The sequence below is a fragment of the Staurois parvus genome, unplaced genomic scaffold (genome assembly GCF_062004578.1).
Source record: "Staurois parvus isolate SC_StPar_1 unplaced genomic scaffold, SC_StPar_1.0 ptg000530l, whole genome shotgun sequence".
Lineage (NCBI taxonomy): Eukaryota > Metazoa > Chordata > Amphibia > Anura > Ranidae > Staurois > Staurois parvus.
Window position 1 is genome coordinate 10,968,739 of NW_028318326.1, and position 26,015 is coordinate 10,994,753.

Below are 26,015 nucleotides of genomic sequence, written 5' to 3' on the forward strand. Positions count from 1 at the left end.
CAAGCTGGACTTAAGGGGAGCCTACAACTTGGTCCGCATAAGGGAGGGGGATGAGTGGAAAACGGCCTTCCGCACCCGTTTCGGCCATTTCGAATACCTGGTCATGCCTTTCGGGTTGTGCAATGCGCCGGCCACCTTCCAGCACTTTGTAAACTACATCTTTTGGGACTTCCTGGACATCTTTGTCATCGTCTACTTAGACGACATTTTGATTTTCTCATCCTCCCTGGGGGAGCACAGGGTACATGTAACAAAGGTGTTGGGGCGGTTGCGGCAGCATGGGTTGTACGCTAAAGCAGAGAAATGTTGCTTTGAACAGGCTAGCGTTACATTTCTGGGTCTGATTATCTCCACCACGGGGGTCGCAATGGACCCTCAGAAGGTCTCTGCGATCCTAGATTGGCCTGAACCCACGGACAGGAAAAGCGTCCAATGTTTTATCGGGTTCGCAAACTTCTACCGGAAGTTCATCAAGAACTTCTTGGGTCTGGTCTCCCCCATCACTCAGTTAACCAAGCTTGGGACGCGATTCAGATGGACGCCAGAGGCACAGGAAGCTTTTGAAGCACTAAAGAAGTTATTTACCTCGGCACCCATTCTGGGTCATCCCGACGCCTCCCTGCCATACATCTTAGAAGTAGATGCGTCAGAAAACGCGGTTGGCTCCATCCTTTCCCAGCGAAAGGGCGCCAAGGAATTACTTCACCCAGTAGCATTCTTCTCACGGAAACTTACCCCTGCGGAGAAGAACTACGACATTGGGGATCGAGAACTACTGGCTATCAAGACCGCATTAGAAGAATGGAGGTACCTGCTGGAAGGTGCCTCACATCCCATCCTGATATTCACGGACCACAAGAACCTGGAATATCTGAGGACGGCCAAACGTCTGCGCCCACGACAAGCAAGATGGGCATTGTTTTTCTCGAGGTTCCAGTTCCACATCACACACAGGCCGGGATCAAAAAACACGAAGCCAGACGCGCTGTCACGTATGTACGAGGACGCCAAGGAGATCCCAGTACCTGACACTATTCTGCCTGCGGGAAACTTCTTGGCCCTCCAGACGAACCTTCGCTCCGAGATCCTGAGAGCGTCCACAGCGATGTCTACCTCCGATGGGGCGCCCCTCCAGAACAAGGGGGGACTCCTATGGAGGGAGGACCGGATTGTGGTGCCGGAGGAAGCCCGAACCTTAGTCTTGGGACATTGCCATGACCACCCGTTGGCAGGACATTTTGGCCCGGTCAAGACCCTGGAACTTCTCCGACGTTCCTTCTGGTGGCCGGACATGGCCAAGGATTGTAAAACTTACGTGGGCTCCTGTGCCATCTGCCAGCGGAACAAGCCTTCAAGAAATAAGGCGTGGGGCCTGCTACGTCCATTACCCATCCCTGAACGGCCCTGGCAGAAAATCTCTATGGACTTCATAGTCAAGCTTCCACCTTCACTGGACCACACAGCAATTCTCATGGTCGTGGACCGTTTATCCAAGATGGCCCATTTCATTCCTTTACGGAAGACTCCATCAGCAGCCGAGACGGCGCAAGTTTTTATTCGAGAGGTTGTTAGACTGCATGGGGTTCCCGAAGACATCGTCTCGGACCGAGGGGTGCAGTTTACCTCGAGATTTTGGAGGGCATTGTGCAAAGCCCTGGATATAAAGCTATCCCTTTCCTCTGCATTTCACCCTCAGACCAATGGTCAGACCGAAAGGACCAATCAGACCCTAGAGCAATACCTGCGATGCTACACTTCATTCTCTCAGGACGACTGGGTGCCACTTCTCCCTTTGGCGGAATTCGCGTACAACAACGCTTGCCATTCAGCAACAGGGCAGTCCCCGTTCTTCTCCAACTATGGGTTTCACCCTGTCTTCCTCCCGGATTTAGTCCCGGAATGCCCAATTCCAACGACACAGGATGCACTAACCTTTTTCACTTCAAACAATAAAAAACTACAGGAAGCCATCCGTCAAGCCCAAGAAGACTACAAGAGGGCTTTTAATAGGAAGCGAAGAGGGGATCTGGTGTTGCGGCCCGGAGAGAAGGTTTGGCTGGCTACATCGAACTTGAAGATGCTCTGCCCGTCAAAAAAGTTGGGACCTAAATTTATAGGCCCTTTTTGCATCAAACGGATGGTCAATGAAGTGGCCTATGAACTTGTTCTCCCTGAGACACTCAAGATCCACCCTGTCTTCCACGTGTCCCTGTTGAAGCCGGTAGTCCCTGATGCCTTCCCGGAACGGGAATCCAGGCCCCCGGAGGCCGTAACAGTTGAAGAGGAAGAAGAATTCGAGGTGGAGGCAATCCTGAAGTGCCGACGAAGGGGGGGCCAGACCCAATTTCTCATCAAGTGGAAGGGCTACAGCCCTGAGGACAATTCGTGGGAACCAGCCCATAATGTCCATGCACCTAGACTTGTCCGGAGGTTTCTTTGTGATCACCCGTGGTGGAGAGATCGGGTGGGCATCCGGAGGTTGCCCGTAGGGGGGGGCAATGTCAGGGATCCCCTCGATCCCTGCCGCGATGGTCCCGGCGCAGGCGCACTGCTCTGCCCTGTGCAGGGACACGGGCACTAGGTCCGGGCCGGCCGCGGCGTTCGAGTTCGCGCATGCGCAGTAGAAGCCGCGGCCGCCCGCTGGGCACCAATGGCAGCACAGGGCGGGATATTTAAATGTCCCTGAGCTGTCATTTCGTTGCCTTCTGGTCTTATCTGCTTCCTGTGATTCTGAACCTGTGCCTTGTAAGTTAATTGACCCGGATTGTTCTTGACCTGCTGATTTCTCCTGCCCAGACCCTTGCTTTGCCTGACCTCTCTCCCTGGATGCCCCTCATTAGATCTGACTTACTGTTGCTGACCTGGCGTGTGACCCGACGATTCTCTGCCTGCTCCCTTGTACCTTACCGTCCTCTACGTTACCAACTCGGCCTGTCTGACTTCGCACTTGCTCAGCCATCCATCCATCCCATCGGGGTCACCCGACCTCCTCACATCTGGCTCTCCCTGGTTGGAGCCCCTGGCGAACACCCCTACCACTGACAGGTGTGCTCAGTAGTGGCGACCTGGTCTCGGGGTACTACAAGTCCATCCCCACCATCAGGGGCCCTGGTGAACAAGTACCCTGGGGCTTAGACTCCGCGCTCTGGGCACGCCTGACCAGTGGAGTGCTAGTGGTGCCGCTCGGCGGTCCCTCACAAGAATTTTGAAAACCATTTATCATTTTCCTTCCACGTCACAATTATGTGCCACTTTGCATTGATCTATCACATAAAATCCAAATAAAATACATTTACATTTTTGGTTGTAACATGACAAAATGTGGAAAACTTAAAGGGGTATGAATACTTTTTCAATGCACTGTATATGTGATAGTGATGATAAGTTAGCTATAATTTCATGTAACATATTCTGTGGGACCCATAATGGAGGCTTTCATGTTGTGAAAACATTTTTATCTGATAAACTCACAAATATGTAAACAGTATATGAACAAGTAGTACCTAACTAAATTTCCGATATTCAATTCAAATTGAATTTGAACCGATTCAATATTTCTGATTCGATTTGAATACTTCAGAAAATTAAAATCCATTCAAAACAAATGAAATTAAACAAATTAAGAAATCAAATCTGAATTTAATGATTGCAACAAAACAAAATTGTTAACAAATCCATCCGAAATGAAACAAATGTTTTCGGTTTGCACGTGTCTAATTACCGGTATTACTCTGCTTCTTCGTTGATGGGAGATGATGGGAACATTAGACAGAAATTTTAAACTAACCAGGGTAGGTTTTGGACTCCTGGGCAGTCATTCATAGCCATATGCCATGAGATTGATGCCCAGTCAGTCACAAAATGCCATGGTATTTTTTGGTGTATGCCTACCAAACTGACCTGACCATGGCTGCCTTCAAGAAAATACACAGTTTTAGCGGCTTTCGTTCTTGTGAAGTATATATCTATTGCTGCTATTGAATTCTCTAAATGAAACCCCAGAAGATAAATTCAATTTCGATCCATGTGGTTCTAAGAGAGAGCAGACCGCTGTAATTACTGATATAAAGTAAAATTCAGGTAACCAGACATTGTGTGTTATCTGCTACTATTTAATTGTGCGAGGGAGACCTATCCTTCAAAGAAAATTACAGTATTTACAGGCATAGAAGTTTTAGCCAAGAAAGCGATTTCAGACAATGGGGAGTGTAATCCTTGGGTTTCTTAGTGACTTGGGGAAGCTTATAAGGAAGGGAATTGTCTTTGAAAGGGATAAAGATAAACAGGTGTTCCTAAGTCAGGGAATCCTTGTCAGAGAAGAAGGTACCAGCATGTCTGCCTTCTCAGATCATTCTATATGGCTGCCAGGCTGCCATAACTCAAACTTCAAGAGGCAGACCTATTTATTGTGGGATATTTGGCTACAGTATGTCTGCATGTTTTAATCCGCATTGTTTTTATTCCACAACAACTGCTATTAGTAAAGAATGTCAGAACACAGCATGAAACTATCAAGGAAAAAGTTACTGTTGAGGAGACCAGTTTAGGGGGTGATATAGACTATGCCACCCTACACTGACATTTTAGTTATTGGTGGATTATGATGGGCTAAATCAGCCAATGGCCTCTCGTGTATCTTGAGGGACCCTCCAAAAAAAGTTGTAGAGAGGAAGAGAAGGCTAGCCCCCTCATATTAATTTATTGTCATGGTTCCATTTTGGTGAGTTAAATCAGCTGCTGGAATTCTTATGTGTCTTGATAGCTCCACTGAAGAAAAGCCAGGGTGGAGTATAGAGCCTTTATCACCTAAAACTGAATTTTTAGTTATGTGGATGCTGGTTGGTTAAATCACAGAGGAGACCACTAAAATTATGTATTCTGTGAAGGGCATTCTCAGCTTTGCATCCTCTGCCACCAACAGAAGACTGAACCTTCCTTTGCAGATTTTTAAAATGTGTATTAATTGAATCATCCAACAGTGAGTTTCATGTCAGCTGCATGCAAGTAGAAAACAGCGGTCCTACACAGGCAATCACCATTTAACTATGAAGAAAAGGATAAGACTGTAGGATTAGATATATTTAAATATAAAAGTGAGACTGTCACGGCCAGGGTTCAGGCTTGGAGACCAGCTATTTTATATTATGTTGTAGCTCTGATAAAATGGGGAGTTGTATGGCCTTCTTAGGGTGAGGCTGTGTGCAACCGGAAGTGACGTGGGAGCGCCATTGTTTGGGGTCCGGCAGTGGTGAGAGCACTGCTTGATACCCACGATTGTATACTATCACACTGCAGTATCCATAGGCGATTTATTTGCTAATTTCTTGTAAGTGGCTGTCTGCTTTCAGCAATTAATTTGTACTGTACCATTGGGGTTATTTTTTCTTTGTTGTTTCATGACCACTATTCCTGAGAGAGAAGAGTAAGGAGAAGGAGGGTGTTATCTATATTGGCATAGTTCCTCATCATTTGGAATCTGTTAATTTGTGAAGTGGTGTGAACTGAACACCATGGGAATGAGAGGAATGGAGAACTGAGAAAAACAGAGGGGAGTGAATTAAGACCGATATTGATCTACTTTATTCCCACCTGGGAATTTAAAAAAAAGCGATTCCAGCCAACCATGAGAATGGGGGGCATGGTAATTTGTGAACACCCAAAAGGGGGAACGCCTTCTTACGAGCACGTGGCGATTTCTTTTTGGAAAATAGAATTATTTGGTGGAAGAGACATTTATGGACTTTTTATTTCACCTATGTTGATTAATCACCAATTTACAGTCAGGTCCATAAATATTGGGACATCGAAACAATTCTAACATTTTTGGCTCTATACACCACCACAATGGATTTGAAATGAAACAAACAAGATGTGCTTTAACTGCAGACTGTCAGCTTTAATTTGAGGGTATTTACATCCAAATCAGGTGAACGGTGTAGGAATTACAACAGTTTGCATATGTGCCTCCCACTTGGTAAGGGACCAAAAGTAATGGGACAGAATAATAATCATAAATCAAAATTTCACTTTTTAATACTTGGTTGCAAATCCTTTGCAGTCAATTACAGCCTGAAGTGTGGAACGCATAGACATCACCAGACGCTGGGTTTCATCCCTGGTGATGCTCTGCCAGGCCTCTACTGCAACTGTCTTCAGTTCCTGCTTGTTCTTGGGGCATTTTCCCTTCAGTTTTGTCTTCAGCAAGTGAAATGCATGCTCAATCGGATTCAGGTCAGGTGATTGACTTGGCCCTTGCATAACATTCCACTTCTTTCCCTTAAAAAACTCTTTGGTTGCTTTTGCAGTACGCTTTGGGTCATTGTCCATCTGCACTGTGAAGCGGCGTCCAATGAGTTGTGAAGCATTTGGCTGAATATGAGCAGATAATATTGTCCGAAACACTTCAGAATTCATCCTGCTGCTTTTGTCAGCAGTCACATCATCAATAAATACAGGAGAAGCAGTTCCATTGGCAGCCATACATGCCCACGCCATGACACTACCACCACCATGCTTCACTGATGAGGTGGTATGCTTAGGATCATGAGCAGTTCCTTTCCTTCTCCATACTCTTCTCTTCCCATCACTCTGGTACAAGTTGATCTTGGTCTCATCTGTCCATAGGATGTTGTTCCAGAACTGTGAAGGCTTTTTTAGATGTCGTTTGGCAAACTCTAATCTGGCCTTCCTGTTTTTGAGGCTCACCAATGGTTTACATCTTGTGGTGAACCCTCTGTATTCAGTCTGGTGAAGTCTTCTCTTGATTGTTGACTTTGACACACATACACCTACCTCCTGGAGAGTGTTCTTGATCTGGCCAACTGTTGTGAAGGGTGTTTTCTTCACCAGGGAAAGAATTCTTCGGTCATCCACCACAGTTGTTTTCTGTGGTCTTCCAGGTCTTTTGGTGTTGCTGAGCTCACCGGTGCGTTCCTTCTTTTTAGGAATGTTCCAAACAGTTGTTTTGGCCACACCTAATGTTTTTGCTATCTCTCTGATGGGTTTGTTTTGTTTTTTTTCAGCCTAATGATGGCTTGCTTCACTGATAGTGACAGCTCTTTGGATCTCATCTTGAGAGTTGACAGCAACAGATTCCAAATGCATATAGCACACTTGAAATGAACTCTGGACCTTTTATCTGCTCATTGTAATTGGGTAATGAGGGAATAACATACACCTGGCCATAGAACAGCTGAGAAGCCAATTGTCCCATTACTTTTGGTCCCTTACCAAGTGGGAGGCACATATGCAAACTGTTGTAATTCCTACACCGTTCACCTGATTTGGATGTAAATACCCTCAAATTAAAGCTGACAGTCTGCAGTTAAAGCACATCTTGTTCGTTTCATTTCAAGTCCATTGTGGTGGTATATAGAGCCAAAAATGTTAGAATTGTGTCGATGTCCCAATATTTATGGACCTGACTGTATATATATATATTTATATTTTTTTCTTGCGCTACTGAATAATTTTAGGGTTCTCTTGAATTTCTTAGGGCACTATTTCTCCCACTGATACAAGGCACTATTCCTCCCATTGACACCAACAATGGGGGACTATTTTTCGACTTACACCAAAAATGGAGAATTATTCATCTCACTGATACCATAGATGGGGCACTATTCCTTCCACTGACACCAATGATCTGGATTCATTCTTCTCACTAATACCAGTGATGGGGCACTATACCTATCACTAATACCAATGATGGGGCACTATTCTTCCCACTAATGCCAATAATAGCACACTATTTCTCCTACTGATACCAATGATGGATATTATTCTTCCCACTAATACCAATACCTCCTACTGCCCACATTGTTATGTAATTATTTTACCCCCGCTGACCATCGAGTCTGAGGCATTTTCTACTCCCACTGGCCACAGCCCGGTCCTCCTAAACTCTTAAGGACAGTAAACTGATCCTTTTGCTTAGAAGGTTTGGAGACCCCTGATATACAGTAACCTTATTTACACTTTGCTTCCATATTTAAAGCTAGATATCGGATATAAATATTAAAGCTAAGGATTGGTAAACGTGAATGCTTTAGAAATTTGGTGATTCTGTCAGAAAGGTGTTGATTTGGGTGCCAAAGGTTGTGCTGTAGTGGTTGAAAACCTCTGAAATGAATTATGAACAAAGCATATCCTCATATATTGTGTACTTGCCTCAACCCAAAGCACCTAGTGTCATTTTTATCTCCTTTCTCATTCCTCTGCTATCTGCATGTGTCACTCCTGAGAGTCTATGCAAACAACAAGAAGATGCACACTCCCTTCCTTCTCAGCACACAGCAGGTGATTGACAGCCTCAGAGACAGCTTGTGTAGAGATAGGGGTGTGCCCTTTCCCTCCACTCAGGTGTCAGATTACACTCAGCACCCTGCTCTATGCTGTGCAGTATGTGACATCAAATCCCTAACCCTTGCTTTCTGGAGTTGAGACATACTGTGTAAATTGTTTGCTTTGAAGAGGGCGCTTCAGATAATCAGGTACAACTTGTATAACAAGACTTGTTTCATCTCTGTATGTCACCTGAGGCTAGTCACTTCAGTGGGGTTATGTAAGTATTTACAACCACTTTAAATGTACCCACAACTCTCATCTAACCTGTTTCAGTCTGTATTGTTTTGATTTTATGTATCACCATTGTAGCAAAACCAAAAATGTCATGATAATAATAAATGAAAACTGGTGTAAGGATGAGAATGGTAACATTTTAAAAAATCTAGCTGTACATTTTATTATTGCTTCGGCCACTAAAATAGACTATAGTTATGATTTGCTAGGCTAAGTATAGAGGTTTTTAATATTGATGATGGAATTTAGAACTGGTGAATGAAATCTAGAGATGTGGGTGGTATTTTTGGCAGGTGTCCCTGGGCATATACTGGAGAAGTAAAACATACTGAGAGAAAACAGGCAACAAAGAGCTAATGACATGGCAGTGCCGCAGCTATCATCAGCAGAGAGAGTTTTAATCCCTCTCTGAAAACATAATTATAGCTGGCCTTTTGAACTTTTGCAGTGATCTTTGTTAGTTAGCAAGTGCTGGAGTAGACTTTGCTGGGATAGAGCTGCTCCGATGGCAGCCGGCTTCTATTCAGTGAATTCCCTTACAGTGAAACTCCCTCAAGCTTGACACAGCTTGATAAAGCTAGCGGGGCATAAGCAAAGGTGCTGTCATCACCCAGATCACAATGATTTAAAGAGCAGCCAGTGAGAGCAATCGTGTTAAGCCTCAGGCATCCATGCTACAGATTTCATGTGTGTTTTACATTGTTGACAGCAAATTTATAATAAAAGTTGGAGTATTTCGCTGCTGATCCAGAATATCTGAGCTTCTCACTCATGAAGCGATCTTACAAGACAACAGATTTGGCATTATGATATTTACTAAACTTGAAGTAAATTTTTTTTTATTTAAGTATATATTGTCATTTAAAGAGCTTTTGTCTGCCCTCTTTCTCCTGGAATTCCCATGATGCAATGCATGCCTTTCCATGCATTGGTTCACAGGTAAAGGTATCATTAGGTCTGATAGGATTCCATCATAAGGCAAGCAATTAAAAGAAAAGACTGATGGAAACAGACATTTCCTGTCTTATTCACTCATTGAGAATTCATTGAAATGTTTAACTTTACTGCTATCGAACTAGCATGTTGCACATGAGTTGATGAAGACCTGCCTTCTTCAGAGCCATCGTATGTGGGTGTATTACTCCATAACTGGCTCTCTTTGCAGGAAACCCTTGCTGAGAGAAACACGTAGGATACCATTGCAAACCTCTTCTCAAAATTCTAGGCCTATGTTTCATATGGTTTAAACACATTCATAGTCAGTGACCTGGAGCACGATTGAAGAATAGGGGAATTCTTTACAAGCAGCAGTCTTGTTTAGTGCCATGACTGTCAACTTATTGAGGCCAAAGATAACTAGGCAGTTAGCATTTTCATAGGGAGATTGGTAATGGCAAACTATATTTCTCTCAGTTTGGGTTTCTACTGCATGGCATGGTAAACTGACCTTTTTTAAGGTTCCGTGTCAATGGGCTTTGGGGCTCGTGTTGATGGCACCAGTTTGAGACACTTCTGAGATCATTCAGAATGAATTGACAGGTGCATTTGACCTCTAGACCTGCTTCCTATCTGCATTTGACCTGCTTCAAGCAGGTTTTGCAATCTTATAAACTTATATGGGAATTCCAAATCTGCTTAAAGCAAGCACAATCCTAATAATACTTCTGTTAGTTGTGACAAAAAACTGTCAAAATATTCAAGGGAATCTATCAGTATTGAAATGTAAACCCTGCTCGTCCTTGGTTTAATTTTGAAGATATGGGCTCCAAAGTGGCCATCCTTTTTCCTTTTTCTCTACTTCAAGAGTCACTAACTCTGCACAACCTAGACTTGACACCCAATCTTCACATACCAAGTCAGTGATTCACCAAGTAGTAGAACAAGGATAACAATGATAGCCTTGGAGGTTGAACTTTGAAAAACAATTTAGCATTGGCAGCTCTCTTCGAGCGCACTCACACTGGCAGTTCTAACCAAGCCCAGGCACAGTTCACCTCCTTGGTCTGGTTCATTTATGTAGCGTGAGTCCTCCGAACAGTGGCTGGGAATAGTTAAAGTGGAAATCTAGGCTGTATCTAACTAAGCTTAAAACAGCTTCCACACCCCTCCCCCCAACTCCTGTTCTACCACTCTGTAGAAGGAAGATGCTTATACGTACCTATTCTCAGGGCGCTGTGGTCCAGTCAATTGATCAGCTCCCAGTGTCCAGATTATTGGGAGAGGATGGACAGCAGACAACGGATGCCCCATAATAAGTCTATGGATGACATTATTGCTCAGGCATTCCATTCATTGTCAGTGGACTCTCCTCTTCCCTTCCACTGGGGAAATCATGTGAACAGACTGGAGCACCCTGAGAATAGGTAAGCATATGCATCTTCCTTCAATACGCTAGGTAGATTAGCAGTTAGAACAGGGGTGGGCAAACTTTTTGACTTGAGGGCCGCAATGGGTTCATATATTGGACCCGGGGGCCGGACCAAGAGTAGATGAATGATGTGTATGTGTCATCCATAGTAAGTATAGTAATATTCCCCCATAGTAAGCATAGTAATTAATCCCCCATAGTAATTAATCCCCCATATAGTAATTAATCCCCCATATAGTAATTCATCCCCCATAGTAATTCATCCCCCATATAGTAATTCATCCCCCATAGTAATTCATCCCCCATATAGTAATTCGTCCCCCATTTAGTAATTCGTCCCCCATATAGTAATTCGTCCCCCATAGTAATTCATCCCCCCTATAGTAATTCATCCCCCCTATAGTAATTCATCCCCCATAGTAATTCATCCCCCATAGTAATTCATCCCCCATATAGTAATTCATCCCCCACATAGTAATTCATCCCCCATATTAATTCATCCCCCATATAGTAATTCATCCCCCATATAGTAAGTCCCCCATATAGTAATTCATTCCCCATATAGTAAGTCCTCCATATAGTAATTCATTCCCCATATAGTAAGTCCCCCATATAGTAATTCATTCCCCATATAGTAAGTCCTCCATATAGTAATTCATTCCCCATATAGTAAGTCCTCCATATAGTAATTCATCCCCCATATAGTAAGTCCTCCATATAGTAATTCATTCCCCATATAGTAAGTCCCCCATATAGTAATTCATTCCCCATATAGTAAGTCCCCCATATAGTAATTCATTCCCCATATAGTAAGTCCTCCATATAGTAATTCATTCCCCATATAGTAAGTCCCCCATATAGTAATTCATTCCCCATATAGTAAGTCCTCCATATAGTAATTCATTCCCCATATAGTAAGTCCCCCATATAGTAATTCATTCCCCATATAGTAAGTCCTCCATATAGTAATTAATTCCCCATATAGTAAGTCCCCCATATAGTAATTCATTCCCCATATAGTAAGTCCCCCATATAGTAATTCATCCCCCATATAGTAAGTCCCCCCCCTGTGTCAATTCACTTACCTTTGGTCCGCGCGTTCCTCTCGTATTCCCGCGCCGTTCTGGTCTTCAGGGAGGACTGTGAGAGGAGTTCGTCACGCTGCCCCGCCTACATCCTGACAGCTGCAGAGTCCTGACGTCCGAGAGGAGGGAGGGGGGCGGCCATCCGAGAGGGGGGGCGGCCATCCGAGAGGAGAGGAGGGAGGGGAGAGGAGGAGAGGAGGGAGGGGAGCGGGCGCCCGGCACACAGGAGAGCCGCATCTAAATTTGTAAAGAGCCGCGGCTTGCCGACCACTGGCCTTGCGGGAGCCTAGCTCCGCGGGCCGGATTAAAAGGTCCGCCGGGCCGTATACGGCCCGCGGGCCGTAGTTTGCCCATTGCTGAGTTAGAATGTGGGTTGGAGCAGTTTCAATCTTAGTTACTGTAGATTTAGCATTGAAATCCATTTTAGGGGAGAATCACACTGGCAACGGGTCCTGGATGCGGTTCAACCCTTTGGGCTGGTTAATTTTTGTAGTGTGAGTACTCCAAACTGTGTTTGCAGCAGTTGGGCATACTCCACCCGGGACCACTTGTAAGAGGTGGTCCCATGCACAGCTCAGTTGTGGTCCAAAACGGTTTGTTGCAGAGTGCAAAAACACAGAACTTTTCACAAGGTTCTGTTCACACATATGCGGCTCACGTGGACATGTCAGCCCATTAATTTTATTGGGCTGCCATGCCTCCAAAAATGCATGATAAAGGTCCCTGCAGCATTTTAGAAATCGCACCCTATACGGGAACCGCGAGTGCAGTGTGGTTTCCAGTGAAGGAATGACTTCAAGTACATACGGCGTACCATTAGTGGCCCCCTTACTCATCTAGTGTGTTTTTTTTTTTGTGTGGGTGGTTGTGGCTGCGGAAACAGGTGCGGATCCGCAATGGGAACTACCCGCACAGATGTGAACCTAGCCTAAAAGACTGTGTACAGAAACAGGAATCGCTGGTCTGATTAGCAGGAATGATGATGTTAGTGTGCCCGGGATCACTTGCTCAAAGTGTAGACCAGTGGGGGAGTAGGGAGGGAGGACAAGTGAACTCAGTTCACTTAAACCAGTCCCATTGTGAGCATACCCCAAGTGTATCGCGGCTGTAAGCACTTGGAGTGCAAACCACGCCTGAGCACAGAATTCTCCATAGATGATGGCGCACAGCAGCAGGGATTACTATGGTCTGGATGATGCACAGTGAATATAAAAAGTCTACACACCCCTGGTAAAATGTCAGGTTCCTGTCTTGTACAAAAATGAGACAGAGATAAATAATTTCAGAACTTTTTCCACCTTTAATGTAACCTATAAACTGTACAAGTCAGTTGAACAACAAACTGAAATCTTTTAGGTGAAGGGAAGTAAAAATAAAAAAACTAAAATAATATGGTTGCATAAGTGTGCACACCCTTAAACTAATACTTTGTTGAAGCACCTTTTGATTTTATTACAGCACTCAGTCTTTTTGGATATGAGTCTATCAGCATGGCACATCTTGACTTGACAGTATTTGCCCACTCTTCCTTGCAAAAACACTCCAAATCTGTCAGATTGCGAGGGCATCTCCTGTGCACAGCCCTCTTCAGATCACCCCACAGATTTTCGATCAGATTCAGGTCTGGACTGTAATCTTCTTCTGGTGAAACCAGTCCTTTGTTGATTTGGATGTATGCTTTGGGTCGTTGTCATGCTGAAAGATGAAGTTCCTCTTCATGTTCAGCTTTCTAGCAGAAGCCTGAAGGTTTTGTGCCAATATTGACTGGTATTTGGAACTGTTTATAATTCCCTCTAACTTGACTAAGGCTCCAGTTCCAGCTGAAGAAACACAGCCCCAAAGCATGATGCTGCCACCACCGTGCTTCAATGTAGGTATGGTGTTCTTTTGGTGATGTGCAGTGCTGTTTTTGCTCCAAACATATCTTTTGCAATTATGGCCAAAAAGTTCAACCTTGGTTTCATCAGACCATAACACATTTTCCCACAAGCTTTTGGGAGACTTCAGATATGTTTTTGCAAAATTTAGCTGGGCTTGGATGTTTTTCTTTATAATAAAAAACTTCTATCTTGCCTCTCTACCCCATAGCCCAGACATATGAAGAACACGGGAGATTATTGTCACATGTACCACACAGCCAGTACTTGCCAGATATTCCTGCAGCTCCTTTAATGTTGCTGTAGGCCTCTTGGCAGCCTCCCAGACTAGTTTTCTTCTCGTCTTTTCATCAATTATGGAGGAATGTCCAGTTCTTGGTAATGTCACTGTTGATGGCTGTCTTCACTGTGTTCCATGGTATATCTAATGGCTTGGAAATTCTTTTGCACCTTTCTCCTGACTGATACCTTTTAACAACGAGATCCCTCTGATGCTTTGGAAGCTCTCTGCGGATCATGGCTTTTGCTGTAGGATGTGACTAAGAAAATTTCAGGAAAGACTTACTAGAACAACTGAACTTTATTTGGGGTTAATCAGAGGCACTTTAAATGATGGCAGGTGTGTACTGACTCCTATATAACATGATTTTGAATGTGATTGCTTAATTCTGAACACAGCTACATCCCCAGTTATAAGAGGGTGTGTACACTTATGCAACCACATTATTTTATTTTTTTTATGTCCCCCCCCCCCTCCTAAAAGATTTCAGTTTGTTTTTCAATTGAGTTGTACAGTTTATTGGTCACATTAAAAGGTGGAAAACGTTCTGAAATGATTTATCTTTGTCTCATTATTTTACATCACAGAAACCTGACATTTTAACAGAGTGTAGACTTTTTTATATCCTTTGTAAGTGTGTCCAGGAACACTTGCCCATAGCCCAGTGTGAGTGCAGACCAGTGCAGGGGAGTACAATCAAACTCACATTTCAGTTCAACTCTATCTAGTGTTAGTGCACCCTTATTTCTATCCTACAGATCAGACTTAAGGTCATTGTCAGCAGTGGGACTTCCATTGTCCAGTTACACCAAGGTGAATAGGTGCCTTTTCTCTATGAGAAGGTGTTAAATGGTGCTAGTAACCCTTTCAGTTTGTCACATTTATTCATATTTATATACATCCTACACTGCATACTTGTTGAATAACTTTGTATGACTTGCTTTGTGTGTTAGGTATTTTTCCATTAATTCTGTAATACATATAATATTTCAAAAATGTATCACTGATGGAAACTTCATACTACCTATCTACAAGACCACCTTGTCTTTTTCTTTAGTTCCCATGAACTTTTTCATTTTTGTTTCCTTCTATAGCAGTCCTACAGCAACATAGGTAGGCCTATCTGGCTCCAGGCTGCAGAGTCTGCCTACAGATTCATGTTGGGTTCAATTGCTGGAGGTGAGTGATATGTCTGTATGCTTGGCTTAATGTAATACTAGCTGTGTCGAGCAGTACAGATCAGCTAAGGTGCATTGCATTGTTCACCAGAGTAAGAACCAGGAGCCTATTTTTTGGCTGTGATCACAGGGACCCGTCAGATCGGCTGTGCCACCTCTGGCTCCAGACAGTCTTGAGGACAGAACTTCCATAATAATACAGTATTTCCGCATACAGTGTTCTTTGCAGAGATTAATTATGTGTGGTGGCACCGGTACAAGCAGCAGAGAGCCTAAGATGAAAGAAGAGAGAAAAATGCGGAATCTGTAAAATTAAAAGGAAGCAGAAATTATATCAGTGGAGCAAGAAAATACCTTTACTTTAGCTAGACATTCAAAAGACAAGTTTACTTTGTTAGAGAGCAAATATTTCCTTAGGAAAAAGTTAACTTGCTGAAAGTTGAAAGAACCTGTAGTGTGGGAAAAACACTGTTCAATCCTTAAATGCTTTATGGGTAAATTATGATACACAGATTGGAATGTATTATTATAATTAATCTGACACTGTTAAAACTGAACTCTAGTCAGATATAAACAACACAAATGAGCGCAGCTCTGTAATCATTATTACATTGTAACATTTGTTTTTTAAATGTAAGCAGTGTAAGTACATGAGTTTGACTTGGTATCAGTCCTTTTTAGTCCAAAGCTGAGATTTCAGTCAAAGGAGAAGCAGCCAGTCCGTGCCTGCAGTGCAGTAGCATGCTGATAGGAGGAGATAACCAAGTGACAAACAGATGATCTCATCACTGTGCTGCTTTTCCTTTTACTGTCCAGTCATATGGGATTGGGGGTAACCTGCTTCTCTTGCCCTTCTTTCAGAGAAGGAGGGAGAAGCAGCACTAGAATCCAGTCTGGTGCTGCAATGTAAGAGCATGCTGATAGCAGGAGAGAGACAAATGACATATAGATGAGCTCATCACTGTGCTGCTTCTCCTTTTACTGTCCAGTGATATCAGATTGGGGGGAATCTGCTCCTCTTGCCCTTCTTTCAGAGGAGGAAGGAGAAGCAGCACTAGAAGCCAGTCTGGTGCTGCAATGTAAGAGCATGCTGATAGCAGGAGAGAGCCAAGTGACAAACAGATGAGCTCATCGCTGTGCTGCTTCTACATTTACTGTCCAGTCATGTAAGATTGGGGGGAATCTGCTGCTCTTGCCCTTCTTTCAGAGGAGGAGGGAGAAGCAGCACAAGAAGCCAGTCTAGTGCTGTAATGTAAGAGCATGCTGATAGGAGGAGAGAGACAAATGACAAAAAGATGAGCTAATCCTGTGCTGCTTCTCCTTTTGCTGTCCAGTCATGTGAGAAGAAGGGGGGCAGTAAATGAAAAACAAAGATAAAGTTTTCTTCCTTGTTTCACTTGTCTGTGCTGTGTAAGCCCTCATGCACACAGGGTGTTTAACACAACACTTTTAGATGTGTTTCGCATTTTTTTTAATTTTGCCTCTAAACGACCCTGTATTTTTGCCTATGCATCCATGCACACATAGGTGTTTACTGGCATTTAGAGGCAGAAAAAAAACCCCAGGGCCAGCACAGTTAAGAGAGAAGCGTTTCAGCATCAAGAAATGTTTGACGGGCCTAAATGCATGTAAGTGTGAGCAAACATGTCTAAACGTGCTTTAGCAATACGTATGCCAAACGTTTGGGCATTCATTCATTCCAATGGCCAGAATAAATTAATATTCTGGCCAGAGGAATGAACGAATGAATGCCCAAGAGCTTGATACACCTAAACATGTTTGCAATACCTGGCTTTAGGCACATTTTTAACACTGCTTTTTCCTCCCCTGGAACATATATATGGCACATATAGCTGGCAGGGGGTAAAGAGTTTCTTGGTTAACAAAATGTTAAAAATGTGAGCAGCAAAAATTGTTGCAGCAAAAATTGCTTAGACATTTTGTGTGATGATGATCTTTCGCAGTCCAGTGACCACAACGGTGACACAGCGAGCTAAGCTAAGGAAATAGTGGTGTTTCTATCCATCTCAGTCTAAGGGAAATTCTGATACTTATTACAGGGTAAAAGGATAGTAGATTTATGGTATTAACTATATATTCACTTTGTCTTCTCAGCTGTCGGAGCTACAGCCGTTTACCCCATTGACCTTGTGAAGACTCGCATGCAGAACCAGCGATCCTCCTTTGTTGGAGAGTTGGTGTATAAAAACAGTTTTGACTGCTTTAAGAAAGTGTTGCGCTATGAAGGCTTTTTTGGGCTTTACAGAGGTATGTAATTCAATGATTTCTGTAGATAATCTGGTTCAGTTGCCTATATAACTGATATACAGTTAGCAAATAGAAAATACATCTCCTTGAGCTTCAGTGTGTATATTACAGCAGTTTTATATTTCCCAATTAAAGTGTATCTTAAATCAAACACTCACACCAAATAACTTGTTGCAAATGTTTCTGTAATGTCATGAAATGTTATGCTTTTTTTCCTCTATCTGTACTGCTTTCAATTGAATTGTACCATCAAGGTACATCCACACACACTTACTTTATTAGGGTGAGAATGCTTACAATGTTCAGCTATAGTGTTGTTACCCTTTTCTCCACATCCCTGAGTTGGATTGCAAGTTTTAATCAAATTTCACAACAGAGGCACAAAAATCTCAATTCTTTTCTATAAAAACCAGACCTGGCTCCCTGACAGCCTTCTAATGTAAATTGTTAGAAACTGGCTAAAACTGACTTTAGTCTTTGCTGGGATATTTTTATAATCTTTGAGAATTAATTACTTCATAGTGCATGCAGCTAGAGAGACGTGTGAGGGTTTCTTTTAAAACTCTTTTACTGCTTGTTAAGAATATGAATACTTTCCACAGCGAGGTCACAGGTACATGCTAATTTTGAAATACCAGTTGTACTGTACCTGGAAAGAATGTAAATACCTCTCTTGCTGCCTATACAGCCGAACACTGCTTTGCTGAAAAGTAATTGTCCCCCAAAGTCTCCGTAGAGACCAACATTTTCTGGAGTGTTGATCTTCTGTGTCACCTGCTGCCCTCAGTGATTACCTATATCACTAAAGGACATATTACTCATAGATTTAAATTTTGTATTTATTTTGTTGGGTGGTGTTACAGTAATCCTAAAATCCTTGCAAGCTGACAAAGGCTCTTGTGAACATTTTTGAACAAAGTAGCTCTATTGGCATGAGTTTTCTATATACTCCTGAATATCAAAACCTATTGGAGACCCCCTAAAATTTTCTAATTTCTGTGGATTGGTTTGGGATGTTTTGTCCTGGTATGGAGAGGAGTGGTTTCCTTCCTTTCCCTTACATCTTCCTTCTTTCTCTTCTCCCCCCCCTTTCTGTTCATTCTATTTTCTTTTATTTCTCTCTATAGCTTTTCTAGTCCTGGTTGACTCATGCTAGTTGTTTTGTCTCTATTCTCCCCCTTTCACTAATTTATGTTCAGGAAGGGTTTTACAGAGATAGTGTAATATTGCCAGAAGTGTCTGTCAAGTCATTTTTTTTGGACGTTGCATTGTATTATCATGGCTGTTGTCTACTGTTATTGCACTGGTGAGATTTAGTTGTTCATCTACTGTATTCTGTTGCTTTGTAACCCTATATGGCTGAGTAATTGGTCTTTTGTATTTTTGGTACTGAAAAGAAAGGCTATATAAAGAATTTGCAAAAAAATCCCTGCCAGGTCTTCCAGAACTTCAATTCTCAGAATCCCTGCCAGCGCTTCCAGAATCTCTGCAATAAGTACCGACACAAGGCCATCTAAAGCCCAGAGCGAACATGCCAAATTGCACCCCCCTCCCCCCAAGATGTATGAGCGTTATGTGTCAGCAAAAATTCCCCCTCCCCCAAAAAAATATGAATCAAGCAATAATCTGCATGCTAAGCATAAATTCCCTCTCTCTTCCCAGTACAAATCCACCCTCCTGCTGAAATCCTCCCTCCCAGCACAAATCTTTGCCCCCTGTCCTGCCTCCCAACACAAATCCCCCCACATTTCTTCTACTCCCAAAATTTCCTCTCCTAGAAAAATTCTTACCCCTTGTGGCCCCCCAATTCCCCCTTGCCACACAAATCCCCCCCCCAATCTTCTTGTGGTGTCCCTCCCCACCTCACAGTGCCCAGGGCAGCTGTCCTTCCTGCTCACCCCTTGTGCTTTCTCTGCCTGCAATGACTTCAGTAGTACTCGCAGAATCCCTGCCAGGACCTCCAATGATACTAGCAGAATCCCTGCCATGATGTCCATAGTTCCCAGTAACGAAGCTGGGTGTGTCCTCTAACCAGGAAGGGTATTTAAGCACTAGTCATTGAACTGGTTGGTGCTGTGTCTTATTGCAAATTATCATTGTGAAGAGCTAAAATACTCATCTGGGAGTCTGCCTGACTGTTACTGACTTGTATTGACATGACTTTGCACTTGCTTACTGCCTGCCTAGACATCTGCTTAGACTTGATTAGATTTTCACTTGCTATCTGCCTCAGCCCTTGCCTGGACCTGACTACTGTCTCTTCTGTGTCCATATGAACATACTTCTTACTGTAGCCTTTCCATACCGGTCACCCACTGGCTTGGCGATCACAAGTTCCATTATGCAGGGACAGTTTGCATTGAAGTGAATCGGGACCACTAGGGTCTTAAGCTCATCTCCACTTTCAGGAGAGCATTATAACAGTTCGTTTCTTTTGTCCTTCATAATCAAGATCTGAGTGAAATATCAATAGGTGTCCCCATTTTAGGATTTTCTTTCATCTTTTGCACTGATGACAACTCAAAATGTTTGGATTTCTTCTCACTTTCTGTCTCAGTGGTCACCTGGACAAATAGAAAGATGAATCTTTCAATCAGGGACACAGACAACAATTAAAAGCTAAAAAAGTTTCTAACCCTTCCCTACTTTATCTAAGGCTAGAAAAGAAAACTTTTACATATACTTTAAACATGTTAGGAAAAGGCTATAGTGCTGTAGCATAAATAGTGTTAACAATGGACCTGCTTATGCCCATGCATTTTTACACAGCTATAGAATACTTGGAGTTTGTTGCTCAAATTATTTAAGTAGGTTATGTATTCTGCTGGTGAAAATGCCATTATGTACAGTGGGGATCGAAAGTTTGGGCACCCCAGCTAAAAAATTTGTATTAATGTGCATAAAGAAGCCAAGGAAAGATGGAAAAATCTCCAAAAGGCATCAAATTACAGATTAGACATTCTTATAATATGTCAACAAAAGTTAGATTTTATTTCCATCATTTACACTTTCAAAATAACAGAAAACAAAAATATGGTGTCTGCAAAAGTTTGGGCACCCTGCAGAGTTAATATCTTGTACTGCCCCCTTTGGCAAGTATCACAGCTTGTAAACGCTTTTTGTAGCCAGCCAAGAGTCTTTCAATTCTTGTTTGAGGTATCTTTGCCCATTCTTCCTTACAAAAGTCTTCCAGTTCTTTGAGATTTCTGGGCTGTCTGTCACGCACTGCTCTTTTAAGGTCTATCCATAGATTTTCAATTATGTTGAGGTCAGGAGATTGTGAAGGCCATGGCAAAACCTTCAGTTTACGCCTCTTGATGTAATCCCCCGTGGATTTCGAGGTGTGTTTAGGATCATTATCCATTTGTAGAAGCCATCCTCTCTTTAACTTCAGCTTTTTCACAGATGGCATCAAGTTGCCATCCAAAATTTGCTGAAATTTTATTGAATCCATTTTTCCTTCTACTCGTGAGATGTTCCCTGTGCCACTGGCTGCAACACAACCCCAAAGCATGATTGATCAACCCCATGCTTAACAGTTGGACAGAGGTTCTTTTCATTAAATTCTGTGCCCCTTCTTCTCCAAACGTACCTTTGCTCATTCCGGCCAAAAAGTTTAATTTTAACCTCATCGGTCCACAGAACTTGTTTCCAAAATGCATCAGGCTTGTCTATATGTTCATTTGCAAAGTTCAAACGATGATTTTTGTGGTGAGGAGGTAGAAGAGGTTTTCTTCTGATGACTCTTCCATGAAGACCATATTTGTACAAGTATCTCTTTATTGTGGAATAGTGTACCACAAGTCCAGTGTCTGCCAGATCTTTCTGGAGGGATCGTGCAGTCAAACGTGGATTTGGAATTGTTTTTTTCACAATCCTGCGAGCTGTTCTGTCTGATATTTTTCTTGGTCTTCCAGATCTTGCTTTAACTTCCACTATTCCTGATGACTGCCATTTCTTAATTACATTCCGAACAGAGGATATTGACATCTGAAAACGCTTTGCTATTTTCTTATAGCCTTCTCCAGCTTTGTGAGCGTCAACTATTTTCAGTTTCAGTTTTCTAGACAACTGCTTAGAAGAACCCATGGTGCTGATTGTTGGGGCAAGGTCAGATGAGTCTGGGCATTTAAAACCTTTGAGCTTGACATCACCTGGTCTTCCCAGACAATGATTGAGAACAATCCATGACACTGGCAGGTCTCAGCTTTGCAAAGGGGGCAGTGCATGCTATAAATTCTGCAGGGTGCCCAAACTTTTGCAGACGCCATTTTTTTGTTTTCTGTTATTTTGAAAGTGTAAATGATGGAAATAAAATCTAATTTTTGTTGACATATTATAAGAATGTCTAATCTGTAATTTGATGCCTTTTGGAGATTTCTCCATCTTTCCTTGGCTTCTTTATGCACATTAGTACAAATTTTTATCTGGGGTGCCCAAACTTTCGATCCACACTGTACATGGGCAAAAAAATTGCTCTGATTAATGAACCCTTAGCTTCACAAGTGAAAATCTGACTGTCTCCTTTACATCTACCAACAAATATATAATGCTGTCACCTGCCTGATTGGATGCTATCTGAATGGACTGTTTAGGTCATAGTTTTGGTAAAGCTTTTACATGCAGAATGGGTTACAGGCAATGTCAGTTTCCGCACCAATGTATGTGTGTTTCAGCACATTCCTCTCACACGTAATGTGAAATTCTGGTAGCTCACCAGTGCTGGAATCTCCTGTGAAAAATGAAGTGCAGCCTTGACCTGTGTTTTTGCTCGACTGTGTAAACCCTAAAAGCTTTGGTAAGTATTAAACAGAGACTATTATGGTTTTTGGTGATTTTATGTATATTATTTTAAAGTTTATAATTTTTAAGCTGATATTTATCTGCTTTTGATAATATGAGCATAGTCTTTGCTTTATAAATAAACTTTATAAAGGATTCCTGAAGCACTATGAGTTACCTAAGGGACAGCACAACAGTAGGACCCTGCCTTCAAGCTTGCTTTGTCTGATTGAAACTTCAAACAGAGCTGCATGATAAGGGAGGAGTCATTGTTCTGACTGTGTAAATTACAGCTTGAGCTGTTGACCTCTGTTAACAATAGACTTTATCAACAAAGGAGCAAAAGGTTATAGAGGTAGACATCAAAGAGAGCGCAAGCAGCAACATGCATGCTGAAAAGAAGGTTACATTGTATTCATATGATCTGTTTTATATTCAGCCTACTGAAAAAAAGTGAAAGCTATTCTATTTTTATTGATTTATTGGTGCTGTATAAATAAACACCCTTTAAGTTGGCCACACATGTTGCTGTCTGATTGTACAATCTTTGTAAATTAGATTTATTAGCAACTGTGTATAGTGTTATGGACACCCTATACCATTCAATCTGCATCCACTCAGGTAGGCCCTGACATTATTGGGAAATTCAAAGGGAATTATACAATACGACTGTAACATGTGTGCCCTTCTTTATTCAGTTTTAACAGGGCATTATGCATGGTGACTGCATAGAGGTTATAACCTTGTTACACTCTTGCTTTTACATTAAAATGGGTCTCTGAGGCACTTGTCCTCTGTACCACTAACATTTCTATCTTAAATAATATTGAGCCACACTAGAATTTTCAGCATTTTCAAAGCGATTTCAGTGATTTAAAGTGCCTTTGAAAATAAGGAATCATTCATTGTTGTGCCCTGCGTCATTGGCTGTTGTGATGATGACAAAAGACTTAAGACTACATGGGCTGTATTCTACTGAGAAATATTAATGGATAGCGTGGGAGGACTTGAAAAGCTGCCTAGCTGCAAGCACTGCACACTGCACCTTCCCTGGTGAATTAGATTGGAGGGTAGAGGTGAAAAAGAATAGAAGGTCTTATATTTTTTTGGAAAGCTTTAGTACGGTAGGAAAATGTGGTAAAACTAAATGTGTTATATTGAAGAAAAAAAATACTTTCAACTATAATTCACCTTCTCTAGACCGATGAAAAGAAAATGTTTTTGGATGCAGGAGGAAACTGGAGTGCATAAAATAAATACAGAGGAAAATGTAAACTCATGGCAGATGGTGCCCTTGATGAAGCTGAACCAAGGAACACGATGATACAAAACTGAATGCCAGCCACTTGGCTACTGTGCTGACCACTTTGCACACCACTGTTTTTATCCCTGCCTTGTTAAGGGGAAGCTGTGGTGTTACACAAGCATACAGGTCACCTATTCTGACATAATTTGCTTCATGTTTGTTTTGGTTCAGTGGCTCATTATGCAGAGGTGGATGAGAGTCTGGTAGGGGTATGGTAGTTCTGGATAAATGTGAGTAGAGGTTAAGTTGAAAGAATAATAGAGGAAATGCATATTTCTAGCTGAAGATTGGTTTATGGTACAGATGTGGACTGCGTTTTTGGCACTAGGCTGCCGCCTCTCTGATCACCATAGCCTACTCGCTTAGCAGACAAACCGCTTCTCAGGGTATGGTTAGGAGAGCCTAGCAAAAACGTAATCTCTCTTAAAATTTGCTTAAAATCTTTATCTGTTAGGGATACCCCTTTCTTCAGGGCTTGGGAAAAGGACACCCCTTTGTTAGGTTGGACAAAGGACACCCCCTTCTTCAGGGCTTGGACAAAGGACACCCCCTTCTTCAGGGCTTGGACAAAGGACACCCCTTTTTTCAGGGCTTTAGCAAAGTACACCCCCTTTTTCAGTGCTTGGGCAAATACATCCCTTTCTTCAGGGTGTGGGCAAAGGACACCCCCTTCTTCGGGGCTTGGGCAAAGGACACCCCCTTCTTCGGGGCTTGGGCAAAGGACACCCCCTTCTTCAGGGCTTGGACAAAGGACACCCCTTTTTTCAGGGCTTTAGCAAAGTACACCCCGTTTTTCAGGGCTTTAGCAAAGTACACCCCCTTTTTCAGTGCTTGGGCAAAGGACACCCCCTTCTTCGGGGCTTGGGCAAAGGACACCCCCTTCTTCGGGGCTTGGGCAAAGGACACCCCCTTCTTCGGGGCTTGGGCAAAGGACACCCCTTTTTTCAGGGCTTGGGCAAAGGACACCCCTTTTTTCAGGGCTTGGGCAAAGGACACCCCTTTTTTCAGGGCTTGGGCAAAGGACACCCCTTTTTTCAGGGCTTGGGCAAAGGACACCCCTTTTTTCAGGGCTTGGGCAAAGGACACCCCTTTTTTCAGGGCTTGGGCAAAGGACACCCCTTTTTTCAGGGCTTGGGCAAAGGACACCCCTTTTTTCAGGGCTTGGGCAAAGGACACCCCTTTTTTCAGGGCTTGGGCAAAGGACACCCCTTTTTTCAGGGCTTGGGCAAAGGACATCCCTTTTTTCAGGGCTTGGGCAAAGGACATCCCTTTTTTCAGGGCTTGGGCAAAGGGCATCCCTTTTTTCAGAGCTTGGGCAAAGGACATCCCTTTTTTCAGGGCTTGGGCAAAGGACATCCCTTTTTTCAGGGCTTGGGCAAAGGACATCCCTTTCGTTGGGGCTTGGACAAAGGACACCCCCTTCTTCGGGGCTTGGGCAAAGGACACCCCCTTCTTCAGGGTTTGGACAAAGGACACACCCTTCTTCAGGGTTTGTACAAAGGATGCCCCCTTCTTCAGGGTTTGGACAAAGGATACTTCCTTCTTCAAGGATTATACAAATAACAGCCAGCTGTTCATATATAGTTAGGACACACCAGCTAGTTTGTATCCAGCCTCAATTTCAGGCTGTCTGTATCACTTCATTTTGCCCCCTGAAACGTGTTGAAAAACAAATTTCATGTTAGGTGGAAGTGTTTGCTAATGGTACACCTTCCAATGGTACACCTGAGGCCTCATACACACTGGGCATTTAAAATGCTGCTTTTAGAAGCATATTGCTTTTTTTTTTCCTTCTAACTGCCTGTTAATTTTAGCCAATGTGTCCATGCACGTATAAGCATTCACAGGCGCTCAGAAGCAGAAAAATTTTCTGAAGCGCTTAAACACATACAAACATGTTTAAATGCGCTTAAGCTCTAGGCGCATCAAGCACTTGGGTGTTCCTTCATTTAATGGCAAGAATTTAATATTCTGGCCAATTAAGTAAATAAAAAAAAAAACACCCAAGTACTTAACATGCCTAAACATGTTTGCAAAAACACAGTTGTAGGCACAATTTTGATGCTGCTTGTCTCTTGCCAGGAATAAAGCATTTAGAAGAGCTGGGCAAAGGCCCAGTGTGCATGAAGCCATAGGATGGGAGTGAAAGAAAAAAGGTTTGCAATGTCAGTGCCCATATTCCTGTCATCACAGCCTCACTTTAACAAGGCAGCGCAGAAGTGCACCATTGGGTCATTCATCACTAACCTATAGCTTGTTAAATCCATTGCTTATGATTTTCTCAGCAGGAA

General features: G+C 42.8%; 1 protein-coding gene across 1 annotated transcript in view; it reads left to right on the forward strand.

Annotated features, from left to right (window-relative positions):
* Nucleotides 1-26,015, forward strand: part of SLC25A12 (solute carrier family 25 member 12) — a 201,235-nt gene that overhangs the window by 90,525 nt on the left and 84,695 nt on the right. The window contains exons 10-11 of the mRNA XM_089690512.1: nucleotides 15,285-15,369; nucleotides 17,484-17,636. Coding sequence (XP_089546638.1) covers nucleotides 15,285-15,369; nucleotides 17,484-17,636 — 238 coding nt within the window. The remainder of the gene's footprint in view (nucleotides 1-15,284; nucleotides 15,370-17,483; nucleotides 17,637-26,015) is intronic.